This window comes from Hyla sarda, chromosome 5 (assembly GCF_029499605.1).
Source record: "Hyla sarda isolate aHylSar1 chromosome 5, aHylSar1.hap1, whole genome shotgun sequence".
Classification (NCBI taxonomy): Eukaryota; Metazoa; Chordata; class Amphibia; order Anura; family Hylidae; genus Hyla; species Hyla sarda.
This window is the reverse complement of record NC_079193.1, coordinates 182,168,846-182,186,754: the sequence shown is the minus strand read 5'-3', so window position 1 is coordinate 182,186,754 and position 17,909 is coordinate 182,168,846. Positions and strand designations below refer to the sequence as shown.

At 45.3% G+C, this 17,909-nt stretch overlaps 1 protein-coding gene across 2 annotated transcripts in view; it reads right to left on the bottom strand.

Moving 5' to 3' along the window:
- Positions 1-17,909, bottom strand: part of ADAMTS16 (ADAM metallopeptidase with thrombospondin type 1 motif 16) — a 263,619-nt gene that overhangs the window by 74,593 nt on the left and 171,117 nt on the right. For both annotated transcript variants that reach the window (XM_056520819.1, XM_056520820.1), the window contains one exon: positions 9,580-9,706. In XM_056520819.1, the coding sequence (XP_056376794.1) occupies positions 9,580-9,706 (127 nt within the window). The remainder of the gene's footprint in view (positions 1-9,579; positions 9,707-17,909) is intronic.

The window sequence follows — 17,909 nt, the reverse complement described above, 5'->3', positions numbered from 1 at the left end:
AATTGATTGCCGTGTCTGATATGGTAAAAAATAAAATATCCCGGCAGCTCAGTGGTGAAATTGAGATGTTCCGATCAGCTGAGAGGACGGCGGGAGGGTCCTTACCTGCCTCCTCGCCATCAGATCGGTGCTCTGATGTTCCCAGCCAGGCTCTGCAGGCTGGAGTAGCAGAGCACCGATAACACTGATCAATGCTGTTCTATGGAACAACATTGATCAGTGTATGCACTTTAAAGATTGCATTGTAAAGCCCCCTAAGGAAACTAAAAAAAAAAACTAAAAAAAAAATCACCCCCCTTTTCCCATTTTTTAAACATAATAATGTAATCAAAAATAAACATATGTGGTATCGTCATATGCGTAAAGTACAATTAGTGACGCAAAAAACAAGCCCTTATATCGGTCTGTAGGTGCAAAATGTAATGCGTTATAAGGGGAGGAAGAAAAAAAAACGAAAGTGCAAAAACATAAATTGGACGATCATTAAGAACAAAACAAGTCCTTAAGGGGTTCAACAATGTCACGATGCCGGCTGGCAGGTAGTGGACCCTCTGTGCCAGAGAGGGATTGGCGTGGACCGTGCTAGTGGACCGGTTCTAAGCCACTACTGGTTTTCACCAGAGCCCGCCGCAAAGCGGGATGGTCTTGCTGCGGCGGTAGTGACCAGGTCGTATCCACTAGCAACGGCTCACCTCTCTGGCTGCTGAAGATAGGCGCGGTACAAGGGAGTAGGCAGAAGCAAGGTCGGACGTAGCAAAAGGTCGGGGCAGGCAGCAAGGATCGTAGTCAGGGGCAACGGCAGAAGGTCTGGAAACACTGGCAAGGAACACACAAGGAACGCTTTCACTGGCACTAAGGCAACAAGATCCGGCAAGGGAGTGCAAGGGAAGTGAGGTAATATAGGGAAGTGCACAGGTGAAAACCCTAATTGGAACCACTGCGCCAATCAGCGGCGCAGTGGCCCTTTAAATCGCAGAGACCCGGCGCGCGCGCGCCCTAGGGAGCGGGGCCGCGCGCGCCGGGACAGAACAGACGGGGAGCGAGTCAGGTAGGGGAGCCGGGGTGCGCATCGCGAGCGGGCGCTACCCGCATCGCGAATCGCATCCCGGCTGGCAGCGGGATCGCAGCGCCCCGGGTCAGAGGACGTGACCGGGGCGCTGCAGCGGAGGGAGTGAAGCGAGCGCTCCGGGGAGGAGCGGGGACCCGGAGCGCTCGGCGTAACAGTACCCCCCCCCCTTGGGTCTCCCCCTCTTCTTGGAGCCTGAGAACCTGAGGAGCAGACTTTTGTCAAGGATGTTGTCCTCAGGTTCCCAGGATCTCTCTTCAGGACCACAACCCTCCCAGTCTACTAAAAAAAAATTTTTCCCTCTGACCTTTTTGGCAGCCAAAATTTCTTTGACCGAGAAGACGTCCGAGGAGCCGGAAACAGGAGTGGGAGGAACAGATTTGGGAGAAAAACGGTTGAGGATGAGTGGTTTGAGAAGAGAGACGTGAAAGGCATTAGGGATACGAAGAGAAGGAGGAAGAAGAAGTTTATAAGAGACAGGATTAATTTGACACAAAATTTTGAAAGGACCAAGATAGCGTGGTCCCAACTTGTAGCTAGGGACACGGAAGCGGACATATTTAGCGGAGAGCCATACCTTGTCTCCAGGGGAAAAAACGGGGGGAGCTCTTCTTTTCTTATCCGCGAACCTCTTCATGCGTGAAGAAGCCTGTAAGAGAGAATTTTGGGTCTCTCTCCATATAATGGAAAGGTCACGAGAAATTTCATCCACAGCGGGCAGACCAGAGGGCAAGGGGGTAGGGAGGGGGGGAAGAGGGTGACGGCCGTACACCACAAAAAATGGGGATTTGGAGGAAGATTCAGAGACCCTGAAGTTATACGAGAATTCGGCCCATGGAAGGAGATCTGCCCAGTCATCTTGGCGGGAGGAAACAAAATGTCGCAAATAATCACCCAGGATCTGGTTAATTCTTTCTACTTGTCCATTGGACTGGGGATGATATGCAGAGGAAAAATTTAATTTAATCTTGAGTTGTTTACAGAGAGCCCTCCAGAATTTAGACACGAATTGGACCCCTCTATCCGAGACAATCTGCGTAGGCAACCCGTGAAGACGAAAAATGTGTACAAAAAATTGTTTAGCCAACTGAGGCGCAGAAGGAAGACCAGGAAGAGGGATGAAATGTGCCATTTTGGAGAATCGATCAACGACCACCCAAATAACGGTGTTGCCACGGGAAGGGGGTAAATCAGTAATAAAATCCATACCAATCAGAGACCAAGGCTGTTCGGGGACAGGCAGAGGATGAAGAAAACCAGCGGGCTTCTGGCGAGGAGTCTTATCCCGGGCACAGATAGTGCAGGCTCGCACAAAGTCCCCAACATCCGTCTCCAGAGTCGGCCACCAATAGAAGCGGGAGATGAGTTGCACAGATTTCTTGATGCCCGCATGACCTGCAAGATGGGAGGAGTGACCCCATTTGAGGATTCCGAGGCGTTGGCGTGGAGAAACAAAGGTCTTTCCTGGAGGAGTCTGTCTGATGGAGGCAGGAGAAGTGGAGATCAGGCAGTCAGGTGGAATGATGTGTTGCGGAGGCAGATCAACTTCTGAGGCATCCGAGGAACGAGAGAGAGCATCGGCCCTAATGTTCTTATCGGCAGGACGAAAGTGAATCTCAAAATTAAATCGGGCAAAGAACAGAGACCACCGGGCCTGGCGAGGATTCAGCCGTTGGGCAGACTGGAGGTAGGAGAGGTTCTTGTGGTCGGTGTAGATAATAACAGGAAATCTTGATCCCTCCAGCAGATGCCTCCATTCCTCAAGTGCTAATTTAATGGCTAGAAGTTCTCGATCCCCGATGGAGTAGTTCCTCTCCGCTGGAGAGAAGGTCCTAGAGAAAAAACCACAAGTGACAGCATGCCCGGAAGAATTTTTTTGTAGAAGAACAGCTCCAGCTCCCACTGAGGAGGCATCAACCTCCAATAGGAAGGGTTTGGAAGGGTCAGGTCTGGAGAGCACGGGAGCCGAAGAAAAGGCAGACTTGAGTCGTTTAAAGGAGTCTTCTGCTTGAGGAGGCCAGGACTTGGGATCAGCATTTTTTTTGGTTAAAGCCACGATAGGAGCCACAATGGTAGAAAAATGTGGAATAAATTGCCTGTAATAATTGGCGAACCCCAAAAAGCGTTGGATAGCACGGAGTCCGGAGGGGCGTGGCCAATCTAAGACGGCAGAGAGTTTGTCTGGATCCATCTGTAGTCCCTGGCCAGAGACCAAATATCCTAGAAAAGGAAGAGATTGGCATTCAAACAGACATTTCTCAATTTTGGCATAGAGTTGGTTGTCACGAAGTCTCTGAAGAACCATACGGACATGCTGGCGGTGTTCTTCTAGATTGGCAGAAAAAATTAGGATATCGTCCAGATATACAACAACACAGGAGTATAACAGATCACGAAAAATTTCATTGACAAAGTCTTGGAAGACGGCAGGGGCATTGCACAGTCCAAAGGGCATGACCAGATACTCAAAGTGTCCATCTCTGGTGTTAAATGCCGTCTTCCACTCGTCCCCCTCTCTGATGCGGATGAGGTTATAGGCGCCTCTTAAGTCCAATTTAGTGAAGATGTGGGCACCTTGGAGGCGATCAAAGAGTTCAGAGATGAGGGGTAAGGGGTAGCGGTTCTTAACCGTGATTTTATTAAGACCGCGGTAGTCAATGCAAGGACGTAGGGAGCCATCTTTTTTGGACACAAAGAAAAATCCGGCTCCGGCAGGAGAGGAGGATTTACGGATAAAGCCCTTTTTTAGATTCTCCTGGACGTATTCGGACATGGCAAGAGTCTCTGGGGCAGAGAGAGGATAAATTCTGCCCCGGGGTGGAGTAGTACCCGGGAGGAGGTCGATAGGGCAATCATAAGGCCTGTGAGGAGGTAGAGTCTCAGCTTGTTTTTTGCAGAAAACATCCGCGAAGTCCATATAGGCCTTAGGGAGACCGGTTACTGGAGGAACCACAGAGTTACGGCAAGGGTTACTGGGAACCGGTTTTAGACAGTTCTTGGAACAAGAGGACCCCCAACTCTTGATCTCCCCAGTGGACCAATCCAGGGTTGGGGAATGAAGTTGAAGCCAGGGAAGTCCAAGGAGAATCTCCGAGGTGCAATTAGGGAGGACCAAAAGTTCAATCCTCTCATGATGAGATCCGATGCTCATAAGAAGGGGTTCCGTGCGGAAACGTATGGTACAGTCCAATCTTTCATTATTTACACAATTGATGTAGAGGGGTCTGGCGAGACTGGTCACCGGGATGTTGAACTTGTTGACGAGAGAGGCCAAAATAAAATTTCCTGCAGATCCAGAGTCCAAGAAGGCCACTGTAGAGAAGGAGAAGGCAGAGGCAGACATCCGCACAGGCACAGTAAGACGTGGAGAAGCAGAGTAGACATCAAGGACTGTCTCACCTTTGTGCGGAGTCAGCGTACGTCTTTCCAGGCGGGGAGGACGGATAGGACAATCCCTCAGGAAGTGTTCGGTACTAGCACAGTACAGGCAGAGGTTCTCCATACGGCGTCGTGTCCTCTCTTGAGGTGTCAGGCGAGACCGGTCGACCTGCATAGCCTCCACGGCGGGAGGCACAGGAACAGATTGCAGGGGACCAGAGGAGAGAGGAGCCGAGGAGACGAAACGCCTCGTGCGAACAGAGTCCATATCCTGGCGGAGTTCCTGACGCCTTTCAGAAAAACGCACGTCAATGCGAGTGGCTAGGTGAATAAGTTCATGTAGATTAGCAGGAATTTCTCGTGCGGCCAGAACATCTTTAATGTTGCTGGATAGGCCTTTTTTGAAGGTCGCGCAGAGGGCCTCATTATTCCAGGACAATTCTGAAGCAAGTATACGGAATTGTACAGCATACTCGCCAACGGAAAAATTACCCTGGACCAGGTTCAACAGGGCAGTCTCAGCAGAAGAGGCTCGGGCAGGTTCCTCAAAGACACTTCGGATTTCCGAGAAGAAGGAGTGTACAGAGGCAGTGACGGGGTCATTGCGGTCCCAGAGCGGTGTGGCCCATGACAGGGCTTTTCCGGACAGAAGACTGACTACGAAAGCCACCTTAGACCTTTCAGTGGGAAACAGGTCCGACATCATCTCCAGATGCAGGGAACATTGGGAAAGAAAGCCACGGCAAAACTTAGAGTTCCCATCAAATTTATCCGGCAAGGATAAGCGTATCCCAGGAGCGGCCACTCGCTGCGGAGGAGGTGCAGGAGCTGGCGGAGGAGATGACTGCTGAAGCTGTGGTAGCAACTGTTGTAGCATAACGGTCAGTTGAGACAGCTGTTGGCCTTGTTGCGCTATCTGTTGTGACTGCTGGGCGACCACCGTGGTGAGGTCAGCGACAACTGGCAGAGGAACTTCAGCGGGATCCATGGCCGGATCTACTGTCACGATGCCGGCTGGCAGGTAGTGGACCCTCTGTGCCAGAGAGGGATTGGCGTGGACCGTGCTAGTGGACCGGTTCTAAGCCACTACTGGTTTTCACCAGAGCCCGCCGCAAAGCGGGATGGTCTTGCTGCGGCGGTAGTGACCAGGTCGTATCCACTAGCAACGGCTCACCTCTCTGGCTGCTGAAGATAGGCGCGGTACAAGGGAGTAGGCAGAAGCAAGGTCGGACGTAGCAAAAGGTCGGGGCAGGCAGCAAGGATCGTAGTCAGGGGCAACGGCAGAAGGTCTGGAAACACTGGCAAGGAACACACAAGGAACGCTTTCACTGGCACTAAGGCAACAAGATCCGGCAAGGGAGTGCAAGGGAAGTGAGGTAATATAGGGAAGTGCACAGGTGAAAACCCTAATTGGAACCACTGCGCCAATCAGCGGCGCAGTGGCCCTTTAAATCGCAGAGACCCGGCGCGCGCGCGCCCTAGGGAGCGGGGCCGCGCGCGCCGGGACAGAACAGACGGGGAGCGAGTCAGGTAGGGGAGCCGGGGTGCGCATCGCGAGCGGGCGCTACCCGCATCGCGAATCGCATCCCGGCTGGCAGCGGGATCGCAGCGCCCCGGGTCAGAGGACGTGACCGGGGCGCTGCAGCGGAGGGAGTGAAGCGAGCGCTCCGGGGAGGAGCGGGGACCCGGAGCGCTCGGCGTAACAAACAACATATTTACATAATAAGTAAATTTAATGTCATCAGTGGTTACCACTAAAAAGTAGAGTCAAAAGGGTTAAGGTTTAACCTCTTGGGGACGCAGAGCGTATGCATAAGTCCTGCATCCTCGATCCTTAAGGACTCAGGGCATACCTGTACGCCCTAAGTATGTTCGGTCTCTGCCGCTTGCCGGGTGGGGACCGGGATGCCTGCTGAAATCATTCAGCAGGCATCCCGGCACATCGCCGAGGGTGGGTCCGGAGACTCCCCATGTCGGCGATTGCCTCAAATCGCTGATCAATTCAGACCAGTGATTTGCGGCGATTTCAGTCCTCCCCGCTCGCTGGGCGTGGATCGGACCGGGATGCCGGGTGAACTCATTCAGCAGGCATCCCGGTCCTGAGGACCCCCCATATCGGCGATCGCTGTGGCGATTCCGGGTCATTGGGAGGAGGATGATCAGTGGTGGATGATCAGTGGTGTAATATATATAGATTTTTTGCCATCTGTGTGGCCGACCCTCTTCCGTTAGCTAAAGCCCACCCACCGCTGGTCAGTCCCGTAGTACTGATCAGCTTTTTTTGTGGCGCAGGCGCTTTTTCTGGGATTAAAAGCATCTTTTTTATTTTATTTTTTGCACCTATAGTTGGTCCGTGCCACCAGTAGCAGACCTATGCTGTGTGGACAGACCATACCTGTGTGTGCAGCCTGCCCCACCGCTGTCAGTGATTTATCAGTGATCTTATCAGTGATCTATCAGTTGCGGTCTACATGGTACAGGTTGCCATGTAAAACTCTTTTGTACTGTCCTAGTATGCTGGCAACACAGGGACATTCTTGCAGTTCCAAGGTGAAGTTTTAAAGGCCCTAATCTTTGGTGACCGCCAAAGAGCGGGTAAGACCACCTCTGGAACTTCGGTCCTTGGCCAACACTTTCCAGGTGAGGTCCCCCACACTGGAAAGAAGGTACGATCCCAGAAAAAATGCAGAGTGTGTCACAGGAGGGGGATTCGGAAGGACACCACCACTCGGTGTGACACTTGCCCCGATCATCCAGGCCTGTGCATTAGAAATTGCATTACATTTTTTATCCTTTCCCCTAATTTTAATTCCCCAGAATTCGACTCCAATGTACCAGTTCCAAATTTTAAAACCAAACACCCCCAAAAAAACAAAGCCTCAAAAACCTATTTCCCAATACCCCTGATAATATCTCCCCCCTCCCCCCCCCCAAAAAAAAAAAAAAAAAAAAGGGTCCCGAGCCAACAGCATTGGGGGGTTTGCAGTTGCCTCAAGTGCTCTCTCCCCACCTGAGCGGGGTGCGCATTTGAGGTAAAAGAATAGGGATGGCCACACACATCACATTCCCAGTATGATTATTCAGAGCATAGGGTTTGGGGCAAGCATCATTTTTACTTTTGGCTATACTCTGGGTCATCATTCTGGTAAAATAATTGGCATATCAGTACAAAAATTTTCATTTTCCCCAAACTACACTTCATCCATGCCTGAAATAAATTTAGGGAACACCCGTCTGTTCCAAATCTCCACTTCACCCCTATACACCTTCCCTAGGGGGTGTACTGTTTGTAAAATTCTCACATGTGGGTGTTCATTTCTTGTATTTTCCTCTGAATGTATGTAACTGTCTGGTCCGTAAGAAACATTGGCCTCAAATGCAAAGAGTTCATGCTCATGAGCTCTGTCGTATTTCCAGGCGACAATTCAGAGTTGCATGTTAGTTGTTCACAGAAAGATGAAGCAGAGCATAAGTTGAAAATGACAATTTTCAAAAGCTACCTTCCATCCATTCCTGAAAAATAAATTTAGGAAACACCTGTGATTCAAAATGTCCTCTTTACCCCTATACCCATTCCTCAGGGGGGGGGGGGGGGGTACTTTCTGTAATGGTGTCACATGTGGGTGTTTAATTTTTGTATTTTCCTCTGAATGTATGTAACCGTCAGCTATTGATATGCCGTAGGCCACAAATGCAAACTGACCTCTATGACTTCTGAGCCTTGTTGTGAGCCCGCCCAGCACGTTACCCCATATGTGGATGTATTTCCATAGTCAGGAGAAAAAGCCCTCCAAAATTTGTAACCCAATTTCTCCCATTACCTCTTGTGAAAATGTTAAAAATTGGCTAACCCCAGCATTTTAGTGTAAAAAAAATAATATTTTTCAATTTATGGTCCACTGTTCAAAAACCTGTGAGGTGTAAGTACTCACTGTAACCCTTGTTATGTTCCTGGGGGGGGGGGGGGGAGGGGGGGTGCAGTTTGCAAAATGGTGTCACATGTGGGGGGGGTTTCTGCTGTTCTGGCACCATGGGAGGTTTGAAAATGCACATGGCCGCCGACTTCAATTCCAGCAAAATTCTCTCTAAGAGTCCAATGGCTCTTCTACTCTAAGACCTGTAGTTCACCAGCAGAGCACTTAACGTCCACATATGGGGCGTTTTTTTAATTGGCAGAAATTGGGCTTCAAATTTTGGGGTCCATTTTCTCCTATTACACATGTGAAAATAAAAATTTTTAAGTAACACCAGCATTTTAGTGTTAAAAATCAAATTTTCCATTTTCATGTCTAACTTCTTCGCAAAGTCGTCAAACACCTGTGAGGTGTTAAGGCTCACTTTACCCCTTGTTACATTCCTTGAGGGGTGTAGTTTCCCAAATAGTGTGCCATGTGGAGGTTTTTTTTGTTGTTCTGGCACCATGGGGGCTCCCTAAATGCAACATGGCCCCAAAAACCATGACAGCTAAATTTGCTCTCTAAAATCCCACAGTTGCTCTTTCCCTCTTGAGCCATGTTGTGAGCCCGCAGAGCACTTTATGTCAACATATGGGGTATTTCCATGCTTGAGAAAAATTGGGTTACAACTTTTTCTCCTTATACCACTTTTAAAAATGAAAAATAATGGGGCTACAAGAACATGTTAGTGTAAAAAATTCAGATTTTGATTTTTCTCCTCCACTTTGCTGCTATTCTTGTGAAACACCTAAAGGGTTAACACACTTTCTGAATGTCTTTTTGAATTCTTTGATTTTCATGAAATTTTTGGATTTTTCACCAAGAAAGGATGCAAGTAACGACGAAAATTTACCCCTATGTTAAAGTAGAATATGTCACGAAAAAGCAATCTCGGAATCAAAATAAAAAGGAAAAATCATCCCAGAATTATTAATGCATAAAGTGAGAGTGGTCAGAATTGCAAAAAAGGGTCCTTAAGGTGAAAATGGGCTGAGTACCTAAGGGGTTAACTTCTTACTACACTATGATAACAGACTGGCTGGATAATCATTGTGATCATTGAACTTGGAAACTCTTTTTCCTGCTTTTTTGAGATGACAGCTACAAACAATTTTGTAGTAAAACTGATTTATCATATGATGTTGATTCATTCTTTATATGTGCAGATTTTTAACTTACCCTGGGGAACAGGCTTGTAAGTTACAAGGGACTCGTCCAGTGATAGGTCGATGCTTTGCATTACAGAATGAAGTATTGACCTGAATCCGCATATCTTTGTAGCATGCTTCTTTGGTGTTCATGTAACCTACAATAGGACAAACAATGTAAATCTTATCTTTCGGGCCATTAGACATATATTTCAGTATAATATACATATTGGACAGGTTACTTTCACCTCTAGGAAACATTAGGGAGTTGGTTAGGTGTAAAATATTGTGCAAGCATTCTAATATACTTTGTGCTTCCTCTCCATTTTTAAGATCTACTTTGTGCAGTTTTTATATGGGCCCACAAAAGTGTTTGTAAAATAACAGGAGGTTGCAAAAACTGACAGAAGGGGTTGTTTCTGAGGATACCTGTTATCACAAAGGTATCACAGTATAGGGATGTAGATACAGAATTTGAATACATGTGAGTAACTATAGTGAAGTTACACTTCAAAGACTTATAAGCCACCTTATTCTTGAGTGTTTAATGAAAATCTTATGACACTTTTCTAGCTAGATAAGGTCTCGGCAAACATAGTTGAGAGCAATGTAAGATTAATTAACAGTCCCTTTGCTCTGTTGGTAAATCTGTCAAACACTACATTACGGGAGAAAACTGGTACACCATTTGCATGATGTGCTGCTATAGAGGAGGCATCATTGAGGAGGCAACATTTTTTTTTCAGGAGAAATAGAGGGTTCATTTTTATGGTATATATTGATTGAACCAACTAACTTAAAACAGTATGTGCAAATATTTTTTAGTTTTTTTGTTGCCAATATTTCCCTATATACAACCTATAAAATAAAAAATGATGAAAAGTCTCCTCTAGAATGCAGCATTAGAAAACGTGTAATTTTGCATTCGAAATCAAAGCATAAAAGTCATTTCATTTGTCATTCAATGTAGGATTTCCATGTAGGAAAAGTATAGTAAATAGATAAACCACATGTCTTCCTAAAATGGTTTTTCATCTAGTAGATTTTATATCACAAAGCATGGGTCCAGCTGTTGTGGTTACTAGATAGCTGAAGCTTGTAGGACATAAAAATGTAATTGACACTTGTGCATAATTAGTTGCAAAAAGTTTCCTCCTTTGATTCTACTGTCACCCATTATTAAAAACTAAATGTGTTCCTTTGTTTCTACTCATGGACATTACTCATTAGCAAAATGCTAGGTCAGTAGTCTGGTTATGCCTTTCCATTCAGCAGTGTGACCAAAATATAATGATTTAATGTATAACAAAAGACAAATAGTGTCAGGGTAAAGGCCAGCTTAAATCTGCATGGAAAAAAATAAGCATTACATTTTCTTGCTGGAAGCGGGCCAGGTACACTACTGTTTCAGATCCAACAACATTTTTTATTCTGCCATTATGCTCAGGTTGCCTCAACTAAAGAAATAAACTTTTCCCCCAGAGCTGCCAGTAGCGCCTTTCCGTCCTCCAGTGAGGCATTCTCCCTGCTTCTGGGGCCTGATATGTCACACTTCCACTCAGCTAATTTCCAGTGTGACGTATCAGGCCTGGGCACCAGGAAGAAGGCTGGGCCTGGGCTTTAACAACGTACATACTCTAGTATTAGCCATTCCAAATATAAGCCGAGGCCCCTAATTTCACCCCAAAAACCTAGGAAAAGTTATTGACTTGACTATAATCCTAGGGTGGGAAATGCATTATCCCCCATCTCATCATCCCCCCTGTCATCTTCCAGACCCCCGTCATCATCACCCTCATCATCACCCTGTCATCATCCCCCTCCTCATCATCCCCCCTTCATCATCACCGCCTGTCAATCCCTTAGTCATCATCCAGACCCCCCTTTTGTTTTCTACTCACCTCCCCAGTTGTTGCTTTCTCGTGGGAAGGAAGGGTGAGCTGGTCCGGGCCGTCCATCTTCGGCCATCTATGCTGCAGGGACCATCCGGTGGGGAGGGTTAGTCGTTCCGGGCTGTCCATCTTCACCAGGAGGCCCTCTCCTCTGCTCCGGGCCGGCCACAGATTAGTGATGTTGCGTTGACGACGAAGCGCAGGTCCATTGCAGCGTCACTAGTTCGGGGTCAGCCCGGAGCGGAGAAGAGGGCCTCCCGGTGAAGATGGACAGCCCAAAACGACTAGCCCTCCCCACTGGATGGTCCCTGCAGCATAGATGGCCGAAGATGGATGGCCTGGCCCATCCCCTCACAGCTAAGCCAGAATCGTTTTTTGTTCACTCGAGTATAAGCCAAGGGGGGCGTTTCAGCACGAAAAATCGTGCTGAAAAACTCTGCTTATACTCGAGTATATACGGTACATCACACTGGGGCTCAGCCTATTACCACTGAGGTGGACATTGCTGTGGCCAGCAATTAGCTGAGCGACAGTGTGAGGTAAAGCAGGAGGTAAGCCAAGCCAAAGTAAATTTTTATAATTGTGTCAGCCCGGACATAATGACAGAATAAAAAAATTTAAGGGAGCGTTCACACTGAGGAATTCATGAGGAATAATTTCGATCAGGAAATTGTTGCCTTCTGTCATTTTATCCATCAAGCGGAATTCAAAACGGAATTTCCATGCGGAAATGAAGAGGAATGAAGGAGGAGGCTATTTAATCTACTTCTCTGAATTCCACTTGAATTCCGATTGAATTCCGTTCGAATTCTGCTTGAAAACTAAGTCGGCCAGAATTTTTTTTTACCATTGACTTTTATTGGATTCTGCTCGCGGATTCCGCTTGAAGAATTAACATTTTCTTTCTTAAGGGTATGTTCACACTGAGGAATTGGTGAGGAATCTCCACGAGTAATTCTGCTCGCATTTTCCTCTCCAATTCATTCAGCAGTGAAAATCCCCATAGAGCTGTGCAGAATTTCTGCCCCTCAGTTCACACTGAGGAATTTTCTCAAGCAGAATTCTGACGAGGAAGTCTGTTCCGCTTGAAGAAAGAACATGTTCTTTCTTTCAGGCGGAATCAGCGTCGTTCTCCCATAGAGATCAATGTTACTTTTTTTTTTTTTTGAGCCAGAAGCATTTCCACGCGGAATCCGCGTGGAATTCGCGCGGAATTTCCGCATGAAAAAAAAAAAAATTTTATGAATAGAAATACTTGATACTCCTCCTCCGCATGAAACCTGCATTTCCGCGCGGAATTCCGTGTGAAATTCCGCGTGAAATCTCTGTGAGTTCTTGTGGAAAAGTAACAATATTTTGAGGCAGAAAATTTCTGCTTGATTTCCGCCCCAATTCCTCAGTGTGGACATACCCTTAAGCGGAAAGGAATTCAGCGTTGGAACTCTGCTAGCAGAATTTCTGCAGTGTGAACAGGACAGCAGGAAAAACATTAACGTCAATGGGCAGAGGAGATGTGCATTAATTTGGAGAGGATAATTCAAGAGTAAGGCTAGGTTCAGACTACGGAATCTCCGGGCAGAAAATTTCCGCCCGGAGATTCCGAGTTCCGCCTAGGACCGTGCGGACACTGCAGTCTCCTATAGACTGCTATGTGTTCCGCTAGGATTTCCGCCTAAAGCAAGAGCAACCCCTTTCTTCAGGTGGAAATTTTCTAGCGGATTTTTCACCAGGATTTTCTGCTTCACAAATTCCGAAGTGTGAATTTGTGAACGGAAAACCATTCACTACACTATGCATTATAGTAAGCGGAATTTCTGCCGGAAATTTCAAAGCAAAAATTCCGGCAGGAAATTCCGTAGTCTGAGCCTAGCCTAATTACTTGAGTAAATTCCTCTTGAATTAGTCAGTGTGAACGCACCCTAAGGCATCAGAGCTTTCTAGTGCTTTATTAATTTTAACTACTTTTCCGCAATTGCGCTGGATGAAAAAGTTATGGTTGTCAGAACATGGGAAAAAGGATTTTATAGTGAAAAGTAAAAAGATCATAAAAAGCTATATATATATATGAATTGGGTATCACCATAATCATACCGCCTCACTGAATAAAAATAACATAAAATAACAAAAATAAAACATTTTACCGTACTGTGAATGCCATAATAAAAATTACGATTTTAAAATTTTTCACAATATTTTGGAGTTTTTTTTACAAAAAACGCTGCATGAATCAGCAAAGATTTACCACTAATATAAAGTAAAATATGTCACGAAAAAAAAAAACAATCTCAGAATCTCGTCGCTAAAAGCATGTCAGAGGAACTTAAATACACAGGCCAGATTTGAAAAATTGAAACCCGGTAATTAAGGTTAAAACAGGCAGCGTCCTTAAGGGGTTAATAAATTGTGTAATAAAGCTGTGGCCAACCCCAGTCAACTTGAAAAATATCAATAGTGTTTGTCTTTTATTAATTGTTAGTTCATTTATATTGTGCTTGGTTGTTGGCGTTTCCTTGTTGTGCCTCTGAAGTGGTCGCTGTGTGGACAGGATATGTGCAATAGTCACACTTTGTAAGAAAATGCAAAAAAGATGCAAACTCACTTAAGTGTGTTAAATTAAAATTATTATTATTACATATTCAGTTGAATTTTACATACATTATTTAGGGGCGGGCTGCCACATGACAAATATTTAGCTTAGAAAAGCATAAAACTATCAAACTATCGCCTTATTTAATGAGGAGTTTGTGGTAACCATTTAAGAACCTTTATTTTGGCAACTGGACTGAGAAGGAAGTATTACAGACGTTAATTCATCACTTCTTTGAGATCACATTCGTGTTAGAATTCTGAGGCATTCATGCTGCAAGAGCTTTTATTTAGAGTAAGGTTGTAAAATTTTGTTCTATTTATTAGCCCTATAGAACTTTAATAGTGCTTCATATTATTAACAGCTTGACTGTCTGTATTCTTGGCTGTGTATAGTATAGTGGGGTAAGTTATGATTATTTTTCAACATTACATAAAATGTTGCTTTATTTTGTAACGTCTTTCTGCCAAATGTTGAAGCGTGACGTTCACATTTGCCAAAATATTGGTACACAAATAAAAATGTCAAAGAAGAGCTCAGTTGACTTCATTCAAAGTGAAAACTTTAAATCTGGCACAAGAAAAACAACATCCCTATTGATTTTAGTGCAACACCTGCAACACCAAGTTTGTGGGCCATTTTTAGTACTTCCAAAGATGTGTCATTATAAGACATTGTAACATAACCTTAGAGAAAATGGCTACTTTTCCATTTTTTCATAGACATATGATAAAGAAAATTCTAAATGTCTATCTAACCTGCTCAAAAAAAATAAAGGGGACACTTAAACAACACAATGTAACTCCAAGTCAATCACACTTCTGTGAAATCACACTGTCCACTCAGGAAGCAACACTGATTGACAATCAATTTCCCATGCTGTTGTGCAAATGGAACAGACAACAGGTGGAAATTATAGGCAATTAGCAAGATGTGGTTCTGCAGATGGTGACCATAGACCACTTCTCAGTTCCTCTGCTTCCTGGCTGATGTTTTGGTCACTTTTGAATGCTGGCGTTGCTTTCACTCCAGTGGTAGCATGAGATGGAGTCTACAACCAACAAAAGTGGCTCAGGTAGTGCAGCTCATCCAGGATGGCATATCAATGCGAGCTGTGGCAAGAAGGTTTGCTGTGTCTGTCAGCATAGTGTCCAGAGCCTAGAGGCACTACCAGGAGACAGGCCAGTATATCAGGAAACGTGGAGGAGGCCATAGAAGGGCAAAGACCCAGAAGCAGGGTCGCTACCTCCGCCTTTGTGCAAGGAGGAGCACTGCCAGAGCCCTGCAAAATTATCTCCAGCAGGCCACAAATGTGCATGTGTCCACTCAGACGGTCAGAAACAGACTCCATGAGGGTGGTATGAGGGCCCGACATCCACAGGTGGGGGTTGTGCTTACAGCCCAACACCCTGCAGGATGTTTGGCATTTGCCAGAGAACACCAAGATTGGCAAATTGACCACTGGTGCCCTGTGAAAGCAGGTTCACACTGAGCACATGTGACAGACGTGACAGAGTCTGGAGACTCCATGGAGAACGTTCTGCTGCCTGCAACCTCCTCCAGCATGACAGGTTTCGCAGTGGGTCAGTAATGGTGTGGGGTGGCATTTCTTTGGGGGGCCGCACAGCCCTTCATGTGCTTGCCAGAGGTAGACTAACTAATCCTGACTGCCATTAGGTACCAAGATGAGATCCTCAGACCCCATGTGAGACCATATGCTGGTGTGGTTGGCCCTGGGTTCCTCCTAATGTAAGACAATGCTAGACCTCATGTGGCTGGCGTGTGTTAGCAGTTCCTGCAAGAGGAAGGCATTGATGCTATGCAACGGCCTGCCCGTTCCCCAGAAATGAATCCAATTGAGCACATCTAGGACATCATGTCTCACTCCATCCACCAATGCCACATTGCACCACAGACTGCCCAGCATGCCCAGAAGCATGTCCAGGTGTAGTAGGGAGGTCATACGGGCACGTGGAGACCATACACACTACTGAGCCTCATTTTGACTTATCTTAAGGACATTACATCAAAGTTGGATCAGCCTATAGTGTGATTTTCCTCTTTGATTTTGAGTGTGACTCCATGGGTTGATAAATTTGACTTCCATTGATAATTTTTGTGTGATTTTGTTGTTAGCACATTCAACTATGTAAAAACAAAAGTATTTCATACAATTGGTTCATTCAGATCTAGGATGTGTTATCTTAGTGTTCCCTTTATTTTTTAAGCAGTGTAATTGATATCATACAACAGGCCAACCGATTTAAAATAAAGAACAACTGTTGGTAGACCTTGGCCCAGATTTATCAAACTTTTTGAGAGATACAAATTTAGTGATTTTCCCATAGCAACCAATCACAGCTCAGCTTTCACTTTACCAGAGCTCGCTAGCTGAGCTATGATTGGTTGCTGTGGAAAAATCACTTCATTTTTCCTCCCACACAGTTTTATAAATCTGGGCCATTATAACTTAAATCTTCAAGTTTACTACCCTAAAAAAAGGACCATTTTATGGTGTATGCTACCTCTACTAAATTGGTTATTGAGCATGTTTAGGGACAATAATTTAAAGTAAAAAAAAATATATATATATACACAGTACAGACCAAAAGTTTGGACACACCTTCTCATTCAGAGTTTTCTTTATTTTCATGACTATTAAAATTGTAGATTCACATTGAAGGCATTAACACTATGAATTGGTGTGGAATTATATACATAACAAAAAAAGTGTGAAACAACTGAAAATATGTCATATTCTAGGTTCTTCAAAGTAGCCACCTTTTGCTTTGATTACTGCTTTGCACACTCTTGGCATTCTCTTGTTGAGATTCAAGAGGTAGTCACCTGAAATGGTTTTCACTTCACAGGTGTGCTGGTGTGGAGGAGGAGGTGTGATGGTGTGGGGGTGCTTTGCTGGTGACACTGTTGGAGATTTATTCAAAATTGAAGGCATACTGAACCAGCATGTCTACCACAGCATCTTGCAGCGGCATGCTATTCCATCCGGTTTGCGTTTAGTTGGACCATCATTTATTTTTTAACAGGACAATGACCCCAAACACACCTCCAGGCTGTGTAAGGGCTATTTGACCAAGAAGGAGAGTGATGGGGTGCTGCGCCAGATGACCTGGCCTCCACAGTCACCGGACCTGAACCCAATCGAGATGGTTTGGGGTGAGCTGGACCACAGAGTGAAGGCAAAAAGGGCCAACAAGTGCTAAGCATCTCTGGGAACTCCTTCAAGACTGTAGGAAGACCATTTCAGGTGAGTACCTCTTGAAGCTCATCAAGAGAATGCCAAGAGTGTGCAAAGCAGTAATCAAAGTGAAAGGTGGCTAGAACCTAGAATTTGACATATTATCACTTTTTTGTGAAAAAAGTAGTAAATTCATAGTTTTGATGCCTTCAATGTGAAACTACAATTTTCATAGTCATGAAAATAAAGAAAACTCTGAATGAGAAGGTGTGTCATATATATATATATATATATATATATATATATATATATATATATATAATCTATACTTCCACCTTGCTATCTTAGGTCTTATGCACACACATACAATCTGGTACATTATTTGAATTTAGATCAAGACTAGGATTAGATCCTAAAAACGACTCATTTTGGCCTTATAAAATAACTGGTCTCCGCTTCTTCCGAGTTCCTGTGATAGGAACTGGCCAATTTTAGCCAGAGACTGAGGCTCGAAACTGCTGTGGCCACTGATTGGCTGAACACTACTTCTAGCTAGTCATTTTCTCCAGACAAACCCTATAATGACCACCGATACACCTTTTTATGGTAGTCATTAAGGATCCTTATTGATACGAACTGCACCGCAGACTATATGTGCTCTATGAACAAGTGTGCAACTATAT